At 45.3% G+C, this 13,342-nt stretch overlaps 1 protein-coding gene across 7 annotated transcripts in view; it reads left to right on the top strand.

Annotated features, from left to right (window-relative positions):
* The window catches only part of VEPH1 (ventricular zone expressed PH domain containing 1), a 560,486-nt gene that overhangs the window by 153,230 nt on the left and 393,914 nt on the right, over nt 1-13,342 (top strand). For all 7 annotated transcript variants that reach the window (XM_056565020.1, XM_056565022.1, XM_056565023.1 and 4 more), the window contains one exon: nt 4,949-5,115. In XM_056565020.1, coding sequence (XP_056420995.1) covers nt 4,949-5,115 — 167 coding nt within the window. The remainder of the gene's footprint in view (nt 1-4,948; nt 5,116-13,342) is intronic.

The following is a 13,342-nucleotide window of genomic DNA, read 5'->3' as shown; positions in this document are numbered from 1 at the left end:
GTAGCATAAGAGCTGGCAGCAGACACTAGGTTCACAATCCCTAAAATATTTTAGGCCCAGGCTCAGCAGCATCAGTAAACCATATATTGGCTGAATGACACAGCCTGGAAGTGGCTGAAGCATGAGGAGACCATTGAAATTTAAGATTTTGAAATAGAAATTTAAGATTTTGAAATTGAAATTGAGGATTTTGAAATTGAAATTGAGGATATTGAAATTGAGGATTTTGAAATTGAAATTTTAACTCCCTAGTTTTAGTGTCCCAGGCTCTGGCATCTGGGTGCAAAGGACCAAATGTAACAAGGAGTCACATGCCACATGGCAGCAAAATGACAGAGCCTGGAAGTTGCATCAGTATGAGGAGACCTGCTGAATGACTGCCTGGAGTTTGTGGCAGAATTGGGAGACCATATAGTGTCTGAATGGCACAGCATTGATTTGACTGAAGCATGAGGAGCCCATATAGTGTCTGAATAGCACACCCTGGAGTTTGTGGCAGCATTAGGAGACCATATAGTTGCTGAATGGCACAGTCTGGAGTTTGTGGCAGTATGAGGAGACCATATAGTGGCTGAATTGCACAGCCTGGAGTTGACTGAAGCATGAAGAGACCATAAAGTGGCTGAATGAGACAGCCTGGAGGTGGCAGCAGCAGCATCAGGAGTCCTGAAAGTTACCCTAATGCAGAGGAATTTCTGAAACTGGGGACCAGCACCTTAATTATGTTTTGCAGTATCGATGGCCGCACAATGACAGAGCCTGGAGGTGGTAGCATCAGCATGAGGAGACCATGGACCAGCACAATTAGAGAGCCTGGAGGTGGCAGCATCAGCTGAAGAGACCATAGAGCAGCACAATTAGAGAGCCTGGAGGTGACAGCATCAACATGAGGAGACCATATGGCGGCACAATGACAGTACCTGGAGGCGGTAGCATCAGCATGAGGAGACCATATGGTGGCACAATGACAGCGTGGAGGCGGTAACATCAGCATGAGGAGACCATAGAGCAGCACAAGGAGAGAGCTTGGAGGTGGCAGCATCAGCATGAGGAGGCCATATGGCGGCACAATGACAGAGCCTGGAGGTGGTAGCATCAGCATGAGACCATATGGTGGTACAATAACAGAGCGTGGAGGTGGTAGCATTAGCATGAGGAGACCATAGAGCAGCACAATGAGAGAGCCTGGAGGTTGCAGCATCAGCATGAGGACTCCATATGGCGGCACAATGACAGAGCCTGGAGGTGTTAGCATTAGCATGAGGAGACCATAGAGCAGCACAATGACAGAGTGTAGAGATGGTAGCATTAGCATGAGTAGACCATAGAGCAGCACAATGACAGAGCCTTGAGGTGGCAGCAGCAGCATGAGGGCCATGCCATCTGAGGGTTGACCCACTGACTGTTGGCTGGGGGTGTCAGATGTCACTTGGGATGAAGTGGATGACCAAGTGAACCGATCAATCACGGCTGCTGAGTTGCTGGTCTAGACACGACTGCTAGCTGACACCAGGAGCTCAGACCTCTAGCTGCGACTCAGGCTGCCACACGCCCCTACTCTGCTGCGACCTCTGCCTACACCTGATGAATTTAAGCCTCTGCCACTCCACTTAGCACGTCCTGGCGCTACTCTGCCTGACATACTTATTGCATATATGAGGGGAGTACAATACGCTTCACTACGCTTAAAACAGTATTTGTCTAGAACAGCAGCAGGTGTGTACTATTGGCTGTCCTTTCATAGTATAAAGGCCCTTGCCAGATTAACAGGTACAAAATAGTACACTACTTAGATGTAGGTATGTGGTATGCCCTTATGAGGGCAGAAAAATGCACTACAGTACACATACAAAAAGTATCTGAGTAAAAACACCATCGTTGAGTACTTTTTCCTGGACTTTCACAGTATCTAGGCCTTTGACAGATTATCAGGTACAAAATAGTACACTACTTAGATGTAGGTATGTGGTATGCACTTATGAGGGTAGAAAAATGCACTACAGTACACTTAATAAATGTATTGGAGTAAAACACCAGCCGGTGATTACTTTTGGTGGTCCTTTCACAGTATGTAGGCCCTTGACAGATTAACAGGTACAAAATAGTACACTACTTAGATGTGGTATGTGGTATGCACTTATGAGGGCAGAAAAATGCCATACAGTATGCTAAAAAAAAAAAAATTAGGAATGGACTGCTGGATATGGATTATACCGTCTACTGACTAGTATAACCAACAAACCAGTTGTTGTGGAACAAAGACACAGGTTTGCCCAAAATAATTATTTCTCCCTCCTCTGAAAACGTTTCTGCAGCTGAGGCAACACACAGCTCTCTGCCCCTCTCTGTAATACAATGCTGTTCACAGTGACTGAGGGGTTAATCACTGCAGTAAGAATTAATTTCTGTGCATATACGCTGTGCTCTGTGTCCAACAGAAGGCTGAGGTGACTAGGAGGTGAAACGCTGCTGCAAAAAGCTTTTCTGTGTAACACACACACACCGATTTCTGTCCTATCTCTAGGTAGTGTAATGAATGAAATGACGAGCCGCAAAATGGCTGTTAAATACCGTATTTATCGGCGTATAACACGCACTTTTTAGGCTAAAATTTTTAGCCTAAAGTCTGTGTGCGTGTTATATGCCGATACACCCCCAGGAAAGGCAGGGGGAGAGAGGCCGTCGCTGCCCGCTTCTCTCCCCCTGCCTTTCCTGGGGTCTAGAGCGCTGCTGTCGGCCCTTTTCACCCCCTGGTTATCGGCGCCGCTGCCCGTTCTGTCCCCCTGACTATCGGTGCCGGCGCCGATAGCCAGGGGGAGAGAAGCGGCGCCGACAGCCAGGGGGAGAGAAGGGGCAGCGGCACCCATTGCCGGCGCCGCTGCCCCGTTGCCTCCCCCCATCCCCGGTGGCATAATTACCTGAGTCGGATCCGCGCTGCTCCGCTGCTCCAGGCCTCCGTCGTTGCTATGCGCTGAACGGCGCGGCGCATGACGTCAGAGCGCCGCGCCGTGCATAGCAACGACGCTGGGGACGCACGACGGAGGCCTGGAGCAGCGCGGACCCGACTCAGGTAATTATGCCACCGGGGATGGGGGGAGGCAACGGGGCAGCGGCGCCGGCAATGGGTGCCGCTGCCCCTTCTCTCCCCCTGGCTGTCGGCGCCGCTTCTCTCCCCCTGGCTATCTGCGCCGGCACCGATAGTCAGGGGGACAGAACGGGCAGCGGCGCCGATAACCACGGGGTGAAAAGGGCCGACAGCAGCGCTATAGACCCCAGGAAAGGCAGGGGGAGAGAAGCGGGCAGCGACGGCCTCTCTCCCCCTGCCTTTCCTGGGGGTATATCGGGGTATACACGCGCACACACGCACCCTCATTTTATCATGGATATTTGGGTAAAAAACTTTTTTTACCCAAATATCCTTGGTAAAATGAGGGTGCGTGTTATAGGCCGGTGCGTGGTATACCCCGATAAATACGGTATATAGGGCTGTGACATCACAGGAGTGGCTGGCCGCTGATAGGCTGCATCCTGCATGTGATTCGGGGTCAGCCCACCTACTTCCCTTCCCGCCTTGCCTTCCCACCTTCCCAGCGTTCCTTGCACCATGTGCTGACATGGGGATCTGCCGTTTTTGATGCCCTGGAGCCTGCACCGCAGTAAATGGAGTTTAATGAAGCGATTCAGATAGAATCGTGGCGATATTCACATTCGTTGCGAATAGATTATTTTATGAAATTCGTAACAAATTTGGGTTTGTCAGCTTTGATTCGCTCATCTCTAATAGATAGTGTAGATGGTTTTTGTCCTATGTTTTTTTTTTATGAAGAGACAAAAGAGCTTTGCGTCAAAGTTGAGGTGGAGCCAAAACTGATGACAGCCAATAATAGATTTGTTCAAGAAAATACATGATACAGTATTGAGTTTGGGGTCTAATAGGCCATAGTTACTTGGATTTCATTTTTCATTCTGTGCCATTCAGTTTGGTTTAGCAGTAATTCTTTTTTTTTTTTTTTTAAATCAAACATTTCTAAATATTATCATTATTATATATATATTTTGTATTTTCTTCACGTACGTAAAAAAAAGACATATGTTCCTCTATATACATAGTGGATGTTTTTGCACCTAATGATAAATGGCACTGGCTTTTTGCCATTTGCCTTCTGAGTAAAATTCCTATTTCCAGCTGTGAATTGTAGCCAATATTGATGATTGTCACAGTGTATTTATAAAAATACAGAAGTACTATGTCAACAATATGCATGATAAAATGTTAGGAATTTTCTTGCCTATATCACTTTGAAATGTACAACATGTTTCTACTTCCTGAAAAAAAAAAAATATATATATATATATATATATATATATATTCTGCAGACAACATGGGACTTATAAGTATTACACATTGTTTCCCTTTATAGGGAACCAAGTGCTGTATTTTAACAAATATAATTCTTGGCAACACATTATATATGGTAAAATCTTTATCCTCACAATCCCCTGGGGATGTTTTTGCCCCCAGGGATGGTGAGGATATGAAGTTATACAGTCTCCCTGGCTGCCCTGTCGGTATTCCCCTGAGCGGGGAGCTATACTTACCTTGTGCTTAGGGAGCAGAGTGATGACATGGGCCGTTAATCAAGCCGAGGGGGAATCATTACGGCCGGAGTGGTGGGACCTGGTAAGTATAGCTCCACGCCCAGGGGACTACTTATGGGGTGGCCGGGAAGACTTTATAACTTCATATCCTCACCATCCCGGAGGGCAAAACGTATGGTAAGGATAAAGATTTTACAATTTAAAACACGTTATATATGGTAAAATTTAGTGCTTGGTTCTCTTTAACTTGTTATATGTAATCACAAATGCATAGCATATAATAATTCTAAACTGCATTTCTGAATGCATAGGAATGTGCATGTATTCACATTGCATTGTTATATTCCAGGTAATAGCATGCTTCTCCGTGTACTTCCATCAGTTTATGAGATGCAGCCTCAGCCGATACATAAGTTCCTGAAAGACCTAGTTTCACAGATGTCTTATTTAGAAGAAGGAGAACAGCATCATATGCTAAGGCTGTTGCAAGCAATAGCAAAGGCTAAGCAACCAGAGGTAATAACTACATTAATCATTGCTCCTGGGCATATTTTATGTTAAAAAAAATATTTGAGCAACAAAGAATCTTCTATCAATTATTCCTTATTCTATTGTAATACTGGAATAATAACTTTCATTTACATACAAACTCATGGGAAATGTAACCATTTTCTACTTTTTGAAGCTGCCAGCACATCTTCAATAGTGTTGCTCGCGAATATTCGCAATGCGAATTTTATTCGCGAATAACGCATATTTGCGAATTCGCGAATATTCGCGAATATAGCACTATATATTCGCAATTACGAATATTCGTTATAGATTTTTTTTCTTCATAGTATACATCACAGTGATCACCCCTCTCTGCTTCCAGCTTGTGTGTTGTAAAGAAGGCTCTAATACTACTGTGGGAGACTGGCGTATGAATTTTTGCATATGTGAAAATTTGCATACGCTGATTTTCACATATACGAAATTTTGCTTATGCATATTTTCTTTTATGCTACTTTTTGCATATACAAATTTTCGTACATGCGAATTTCCGTATGTGCAAAAATATTACGCGAATATTACGTACGAATATGCGGATTTAGCGAATATATGACGAATATTCATCCATATATTCGTGAAATATCGCAAATTCGAATATGGCCTATGCCGCTCAACAGTAATCTTCAATACACAAACAATTCAACATTTTATTGTTACTGCCTAGCAGACAGCACTCACAAAAACTGTGATTCTGTAAAAGCAGACTTTAACAGTATCACAGTTCTTCCGGCAAATTCTTCTAAAGGCACATTCAAATGGGGGATTTTCCCATTAAAAAAAATAAATAAAAATAAACCATAAAATCCGTGGAAAATTTACTGGCATATCTGTGGCAAGTCACTTTTTTCCCTTCTGTGAATTTTTTATAAATATGAATAGAGAAAAATCTTTGCTGTTTAGACTGTGGCACAGATCCACTTTAAAGTGTACCTGTCATTAACATACATTGGTTAAAAAAAATGTGTATTTTTTTTGTGAAAAAAATGCTGACCCTGCAGCTATTGCCTGTGAGTGTCTGTCGGGAGACCAAATACAGGAAGTATGGGCGGACAAGCAGGACTCTGTGCAGGCTCCTGACTTATCACTCATCTTGCTGTGTGAGCTGGGGTGTGTCATAGAGCCTCAGTGCACAGAGCCCTGCTTGTCCTCAGTGCACAGAGTCCTGATTGTCCTCAGTGTACAGAGCCCTGCTTGTCCTCAGTGTACAGAGCCCTGCTTGTCCTCAGTGCATAGAGCCCTGCTTGTCCTCAGTGTACAAAGCCCTGCTTGTCATCAGTGCACAGAGCCCTGCTTGTCCTCACTGCACAGAGCCCTGCTTGTCCTCAGTGCACAGAGCCCTGCTTGTCCTCACTGCACAGAGCCCTGCTTGTCCTCAGTGTACAGAGCCCTGCTTGTCCTCAGTGTACAGAGCCCTGCTTGTCCTCAGTGTACAGAGCTCTGCTTGTCCTCAGTGTACAGATCCTTGCTTGTCCTCGGTGTACAGAGCCCTGCTTGTCTTCGGTGCACAGGGCCCTGCTTGTCCCCAATGTACAGAGCCCTGCTTGTCCCCAGTGTACAGAGCCCTGCTTGTCCTCAGTGCAGAGAGCCCTGCTTGTCCTCAGTGCACAGAGCCCTGCTTGTCCTCAGTGTAAAGAGCCCTGCTTGTGCTTCCTGTATTTGGTCTCCTCATAGAGACACACAGACAATAGCTGCAGGGACAGATTTTTTTTAACCCAAAAATATACACATTTTTTAACTAATGTTTATTACAAATATACATATAATGGTATTTTCTGCATTATATAAAAAGTTTTTGCTAATGACAGGTAGACTGTAAAAGGAAGACTTTCATGGTGCCTGAGCCATGAGTCATAGGGGTTGTCCCTGATGGCTTTTCCCACCCTGGGAAATCTCTCTGTACACCCAAACAAGTAATCTATCAAGGCTGGTGAGGTGGGGAGAAGCTGGTGTTGACCACACATGGTTTAGGCAATGTAAAAGTGATGACTGGTTCCCTGTAAGGATAATAGGATGCCCTTTTAGAGCAGAATAGATGCAGATTTTTAGCTTTTAACTAAAATGGAGTATTTTATTACTGTGATCATATAATGAAAAGATTTTCACAAAGTGAATGAAGGAAAAAGTGTCATGACTAGTGCTTAAAAGCATAAAATAAACTCATAGCATATAGTCCAAACAAAAGGACATAAAGAAGCACTGGCAAGAAGAAAGAAGTATAAGTAGTTTAAAGGGAATGTGTCATCAGAAAATTACCTATTGCTTAAAGGGGTACTCCGCTTATGGACATCTTATCTCTTATCCACGGCCGCCCAAACCCGCATTCTGCACATTCATATTCAGGAAGCTGAGTTTGGGTGGCCGTGGGCGTGACATGTGGCCGGCTCTGGTCACGTGGTGTGATATCACGACCACGGCTGCCCAAACCCAGCATTCTGAACATAAATGTACAAAACGCTACAGTGTTGGGCCAGAGAGTACAGGGGCGTCTCAGTGGCTGGATCAGGCCCCCCCCCACCCCGCGATCAGATGTTTCATCCCCTATCCTTTTCACAGGGGATAAGATTTCCAGGGGCAGAGTACCCCTTTAAATGAAATTTTATGTTACCATATTTTTCATTTTTATTATGTTTTTTTTTTCAATTTTTTCTTTTTATGTTCTATATTTTATAATAATTCTGAAATCTAGCATTTTCCATTTTGGCCTAAAACTAAGCTAAAGCTAAAACTAAGCTGAGACTTCCTGTTTAGTATAGATTATTTCCTAGCACAGACAGGAGTACAGTGAAAGCTGACACCAGCATATAGATAACACTGGATCTACCACCATTCACAGCACAGTGCAGCATCCTCCTCTTTCTAAAATGGTTACAGAAAATTCTAAGTAGCATTTTAACTTCAATGATATATATAAGACAAGTGTAAAATTACATATCCTCATGCAAACGTACAACACCATCTTAAGTCACTTCATGGTAGCACCTATACAGATGTACTGATGTTATCACATGAGCGGCACATCAGTGTGAGATGAAACTGCAGCAATGTCACTTGTGTGCTCCATCACAGCAGTGGGGGATATCGTCACCATGAAAGATTTTGCACATGCGCCAAGCTTCTGTTCCAGAAATATCTTACATGCAGTATTATATTTATGAATTGATACATGAATTATAGATAATTTGTTGTTTATTTATCCGAGGAGACTATATGAGTATACGTATATATATATATATATATATATGTATATATATATATATATAGTCATGGCCGTAAATGTTGGCACCCCTGAAATTTTTCAAGAAAATGAAGTATTTCTCACAGAAAAGGATTGCAGTAACACATGTTTTGCTATACACATGTTTATTCCCTTTGTGTGTATTGGAACTAAACATAAAAAGGGAGGAAAAAAGCAAATTGGACATAATATCACACCAAACTCCAAAAAATTGTCTGGACAAAATTATTGGCACCCTTTCATAATTGTGGAAAAATAAAGATTGTTTCAAGCATGTGATGCTCCTTTAAACTCACCTGGGGCAAGTAACAGATGTGGGTAATATAAAAATAACACCTGAAAGCAGATAAAAAGGAGAGAAGTTCACTTAGTCTTTGCATTGTGTGTCTGTGTGTGCCACACTAAGCATGGACAACAGAAAGAGGAGAAGAGAACTGTCTGAGGACTTGAGAACCAAAGTTGAGGAAAAATTTCAACAATCTCAAGGTTACAAGTCCATCTTCAGAGATCTAGATTTTCCTTTGTTCACAGTGCGCAACATTATAAAGAAGTTTTCAATCCATGGCACTGTAGCTAATCTCCCTGGGTGTGGACGGAAGAGAAGAATTCATGAAAGGTGTCAACGCAGGATAGACCAGATGGTGGATAAGCAGCCCCAAACAAGTTCCAAAGATATTCAAGCTGTCCTGCAAGTTCAGGAAGCATCAGTGTCAGCGCAAACTATCCGTCAACATTTAAATGAAATGAACCGCTATGGCAGGAGACCCAGGAGGACCCCACTGCTGACACAGAGACATAAAAAAGCAAGACTACATTTTGCCAAAATGAACTTGAGTAAGCCAAAATCCTTCTGGGAAAACGTCTTGTGGACAGATGAGAGCAAGATACAGCTTTTTGGTAAAGCACATCATTCTTCTGTTTAACAAAAATGGAATGAGGCCTACAAAGAAAAGAACACAGTACCTACAGTGAAATATGGTGGAGGTTCAATTATGTTTTTGGGAGGTTTTGCTGCCTCTGGCACTGGGCGCCTTGAATGTGTGCAAAGCATTGTGAAATCTGAGGATTGCCAATGGATTTTGGGTAGCACTGTACAGCCCAGTGTCAGAAAGCTGGGTTTGCATCTGAGATCTTGGGTGGACATGTAGGACAATGACCCCAAATATATGTCAAAAAGCACCCAGAAATGGATGGCAATAAAGCGCTTGAGAGTTCTGAAGTGGCCAGCAATGAGTCCAGATCTAAATCCCATTGAACACCTGTGGAGAGATCTTAAAATTGCTGTTGGGAAAAGGTGCCCTTCCAATATGAGAGACCTGGAGCAGTTTGCAAAGGAAGAGTGGTCCAAAATTCCGTCTGAGAGGTGTAAGAAGCTTATTGATGGCTTTAGGAAGTGACTGATTTCAGTTATTTTTTCCAAAGGGTGTGCAACCAAATATTAAGGGTGCTGGAGTTTGGTGTGATATTATGTCCAATTTGTTTCTTTTCCTCCCTTTTTTGGTTTAGTTCCAATGCACACAAAGGGAATAAACACGTGTATAGCAAAACATGTGTTACTGCAATTCTTTTCTGTGAGAAATACTTAATTTTCTTGAAAAATTTCAGGGGTGCCAACATTTACGGCCATATATATATATATATATTGTTTTAGATATGTGTCCATGCCTGACAAGAAGAATCTCATAAGGGCATGTTAGGCGCAGAGTGAATGTTTGGCACATGCACTGGTTTCCTGTCTTCAAATCTGGTTTCTCACATAAGGGGCACTCCTTAGTGTGGATGTAGCCTTGTCATTAAAGATGAGTGAATTTTAGAAAATTTAGATTCGGACGATTTCGATCCGAATTTATTCTTGGCGTATAGCTATTAAAAACGTCTATTTCCAGGCTACAGAGAGCCTCAATAGGGGTGTAGAACACTTTGCCTTGCCGTAACATGCACAGGGAGTGTGCTGTGTCAGTAAAATAATACTGTTATTCAGTATGCAGATTACAGGCGATGCTATTAGAATCACTGATGCAGAGTCTCTGGATGTGGTGGCATGGTCGGGAGACCAAATGGTGTCACAATTGAAGTGATTAAAGAGATTTCTTAATTTAATTTTTAATTTAATTTAAATTTTGTAAAAAAAAATAAAATCCTTTTTTGAGCACCCATTCTGGTGAGCATCGAGCTGGCGGTCAGCCACGAGGCGAGCTGCCACCTGTTCCAGCCGCTGCCTCTCAGCGCCCCCCCCCCCCTAGTTCTCCAGTGCGGCTGCAGATGCCGTAAATGAACAGTAGCCGGGACCAGAAGACATGCTGCACTGCGACTGTGGAGTGCGCAGCGCAGCCCCCGGCCTCTGACTGTGTGCCAACACAGCACCATGTTTCCGCGGCTCCAGGGACTGCGCAGGTGAGCCGGGAACCCCCATTGGGCCACACTGCCCCTAGCCCTCACACGGCCCTTGCTGTGGTTACTGACATTGTCCCTGCCTCTCCTACTGCCTTTACTCCCATTCAGTGTGGGATATCTGCATGGCCTCCATTGCTCCCAGGCACACAGGACTTGCGGTCTCCTGCCCCTCTGTTGGAGGGTCCTCTGATGCACCCTTCTCAGGCCCCCTCACTGTGGCTCTCAGCTGCTGGACATTACCCCTCTCCAATACTGGTATTTTATGCCACACCTTTTCCTGGTGCGGCCCCCCAGATGTCACTGGTGCCCTCTCCACGATGGTCCTCGGGCTCCTCCTGGGACACCCGCGACCAGTGCCCCTCTCCACCTTTGGGTGGCCTTGATTTGTCGCACTGTTCTGCCCTGTGCCAGCCTGAGAATGGTCATGGACTGCCTATGCCTACACCTGCACCGTGTGACCCCACTACTGAGCCTGAGAGGCACGCCACCCGTGTTTCGTGCCCCCCCCCATCTCCCACTCCCCCACCACCTCCCTCCCAAGGGGCCACGTCTGCAGGTGTCTCACCTCCTACAGCTTCGCCAGACCGGCCACTTACCCTAGCTGACCTCCAGTCCTTAATCACTTCATTACCTACAAAAGAGGACTTCTCAGTCATGCCTAAACAGATGGTGTTGAAATGTAAACAAGAATTTGCTTAACTGCACACTGAGGTATCCACCCTCTCATCCAGGGTGGACACGGTTGAGTCAGCACAAGAATTCTCTGCCGTCTCACTCCAAGCTCTCCAAGAAACTGTGCAAAAACACTTTTTGTCTTACAACAGCATCTTGATGATGTGGAAAACCGCAACAGATGTAACAACATTCGCCTGCGTGGCCTACCTGAAGCGGTTGGTGCTGACGAACTGTACCCTGCCTTATTGGCGATATTCAATGTTCTCTTAGACAGACCTGCTGATGCTCACATTGAACTGGACAGGGCCCATAGGGCTCTTCGCCCACCCCACCTGGAGGACCAACATCCTAGAGATGTGATCTGCAGGGTCCATTTCTACACTATTTAGGAGGACATTCTACGTATTGCCCGCATGCGACGCCGGATCCTTTACAAAGATGTGGAAGTGCAACTTTACCCAGACTTATCCCGCCAAACCCTACTCAGCCCGTGGCACTCCGACCGCTTTTAGAGGTGCTTCGGGAGAGAGGCCTGAACTATTGTTGAAGATTCCCGTTCACTCTCATGGTTTGGAGAGATGGCAAGACTCTTACTCTACTTACTCCTGATGACCTTCCAGGATTTCTTTCGGACTTGGACATTCCCTGCCTCCCTTTGCTGGAATGGCCCACGCTTGCCCCCTTAGTGTCCAAAAGGCCTATCCAGCGCTTCCCCCAGAAGTCACCTAAGCAGGCCCGTGCTGGTCTCCTGCCCCGTGGCTCTTGCCGTCAAATGCTGGTCTCTCGCTGGGAGTCTGTTCCATCCTCCTCCCGGGCAGGGACCTCTGATGCTACCTGATCATCATGATGTTATGCTACTTGATGTTATGTTTTTATTTTGCTGTTTTGCAGGCCTGTCCTGATTGCTTCTCTTCATTCTTTTACTTCTGTCTCTCCAATATTTGTCCCCTCTTTTCCTCCCTCCAGCTATTCTACTTCCCCCCCTTCCTGTGCTTCCATACCCTGCTTCCTAAGGTTTTCTTTCCCAACTCCTTTTGGCACTTTCTCATTACTCCCATTCTCCCCTAGAGGTCTCTTTTTGCTCTCTCATCTTGTTTTCTCAGCTTTCATGGGGGTGCGGGGCTTGGGCTCCCCTTTCGCTTGCCTGCTTCCGGCTTCCCCCACATAGGGTGGAGACACCACCGGGTTCTTTTCCTGACGCCTGTCTCCTTGGTCTTTGACCGCGATTTTCTTAGTTTGAACTGCGGCAGTGGTATTCCCGCTGCTTCCGTGTGTCTTGTGTATTTCCTCCTTTCCCCTTATCTCGCCCTTTTTTCTTCGTACTCTTTGTCCTCCCCCCCCCCCTCCGTGTCTCTGTGTTTCCTCTCTGAGTCTTGTTTTTGGTCTTTTCTTTTTCTTGGGTAACCGGCTGGACGTGTGCTCTCTGCCCCGATGTGTTCTTTGGCAGACCTTACCATCGCTTCCTTTAATGTGCAGGGACTCAACACCCCAGCAAAACGGACGCAGATCCTACACCATCTCCACAAACGCCAGGTACACATTGCTTGCTTCCAAGAAACTCACTTTATCTCAGGTCGTGCCCCTGCCCTGAAGAATAGGTACTACCCGATTTGGTTCTGTGCTAATAATCCGGTGGCGCGCGCTAAAGGGGTGGCCATTGCTCTTCATAAGTCCTTGGTTCATCAGGTCCTTGATGTTACTTTGGACTCATTAGCTAGGTTTGTTGTTTTTCTCTGGGGGGTACCCCTCTCACAGTTATTAACGCTTATGCTCAATCAGGGTGAGGTGGACTTTGTAGTTGACCTGGTTGATTCGCTCTTACCTGTGGTCTCCGGTACTGTGGTCCCCTGCGGGGATTTGAACCTAACTCTGGATCCTACGCTAGAT

This window comes from Hyla sarda, chromosome 3 (genome assembly GCF_029499605.1).
Source record: "Hyla sarda isolate aHylSar1 chromosome 3, aHylSar1.hap1, whole genome shotgun sequence".
Classification (NCBI taxonomy): Eukaryota; Metazoa; Chordata; class Amphibia; order Anura; family Hylidae; genus Hyla; species Hyla sarda.
This window is presented reverse-complemented; position numbering and strand designations above follow the sequence as displayed.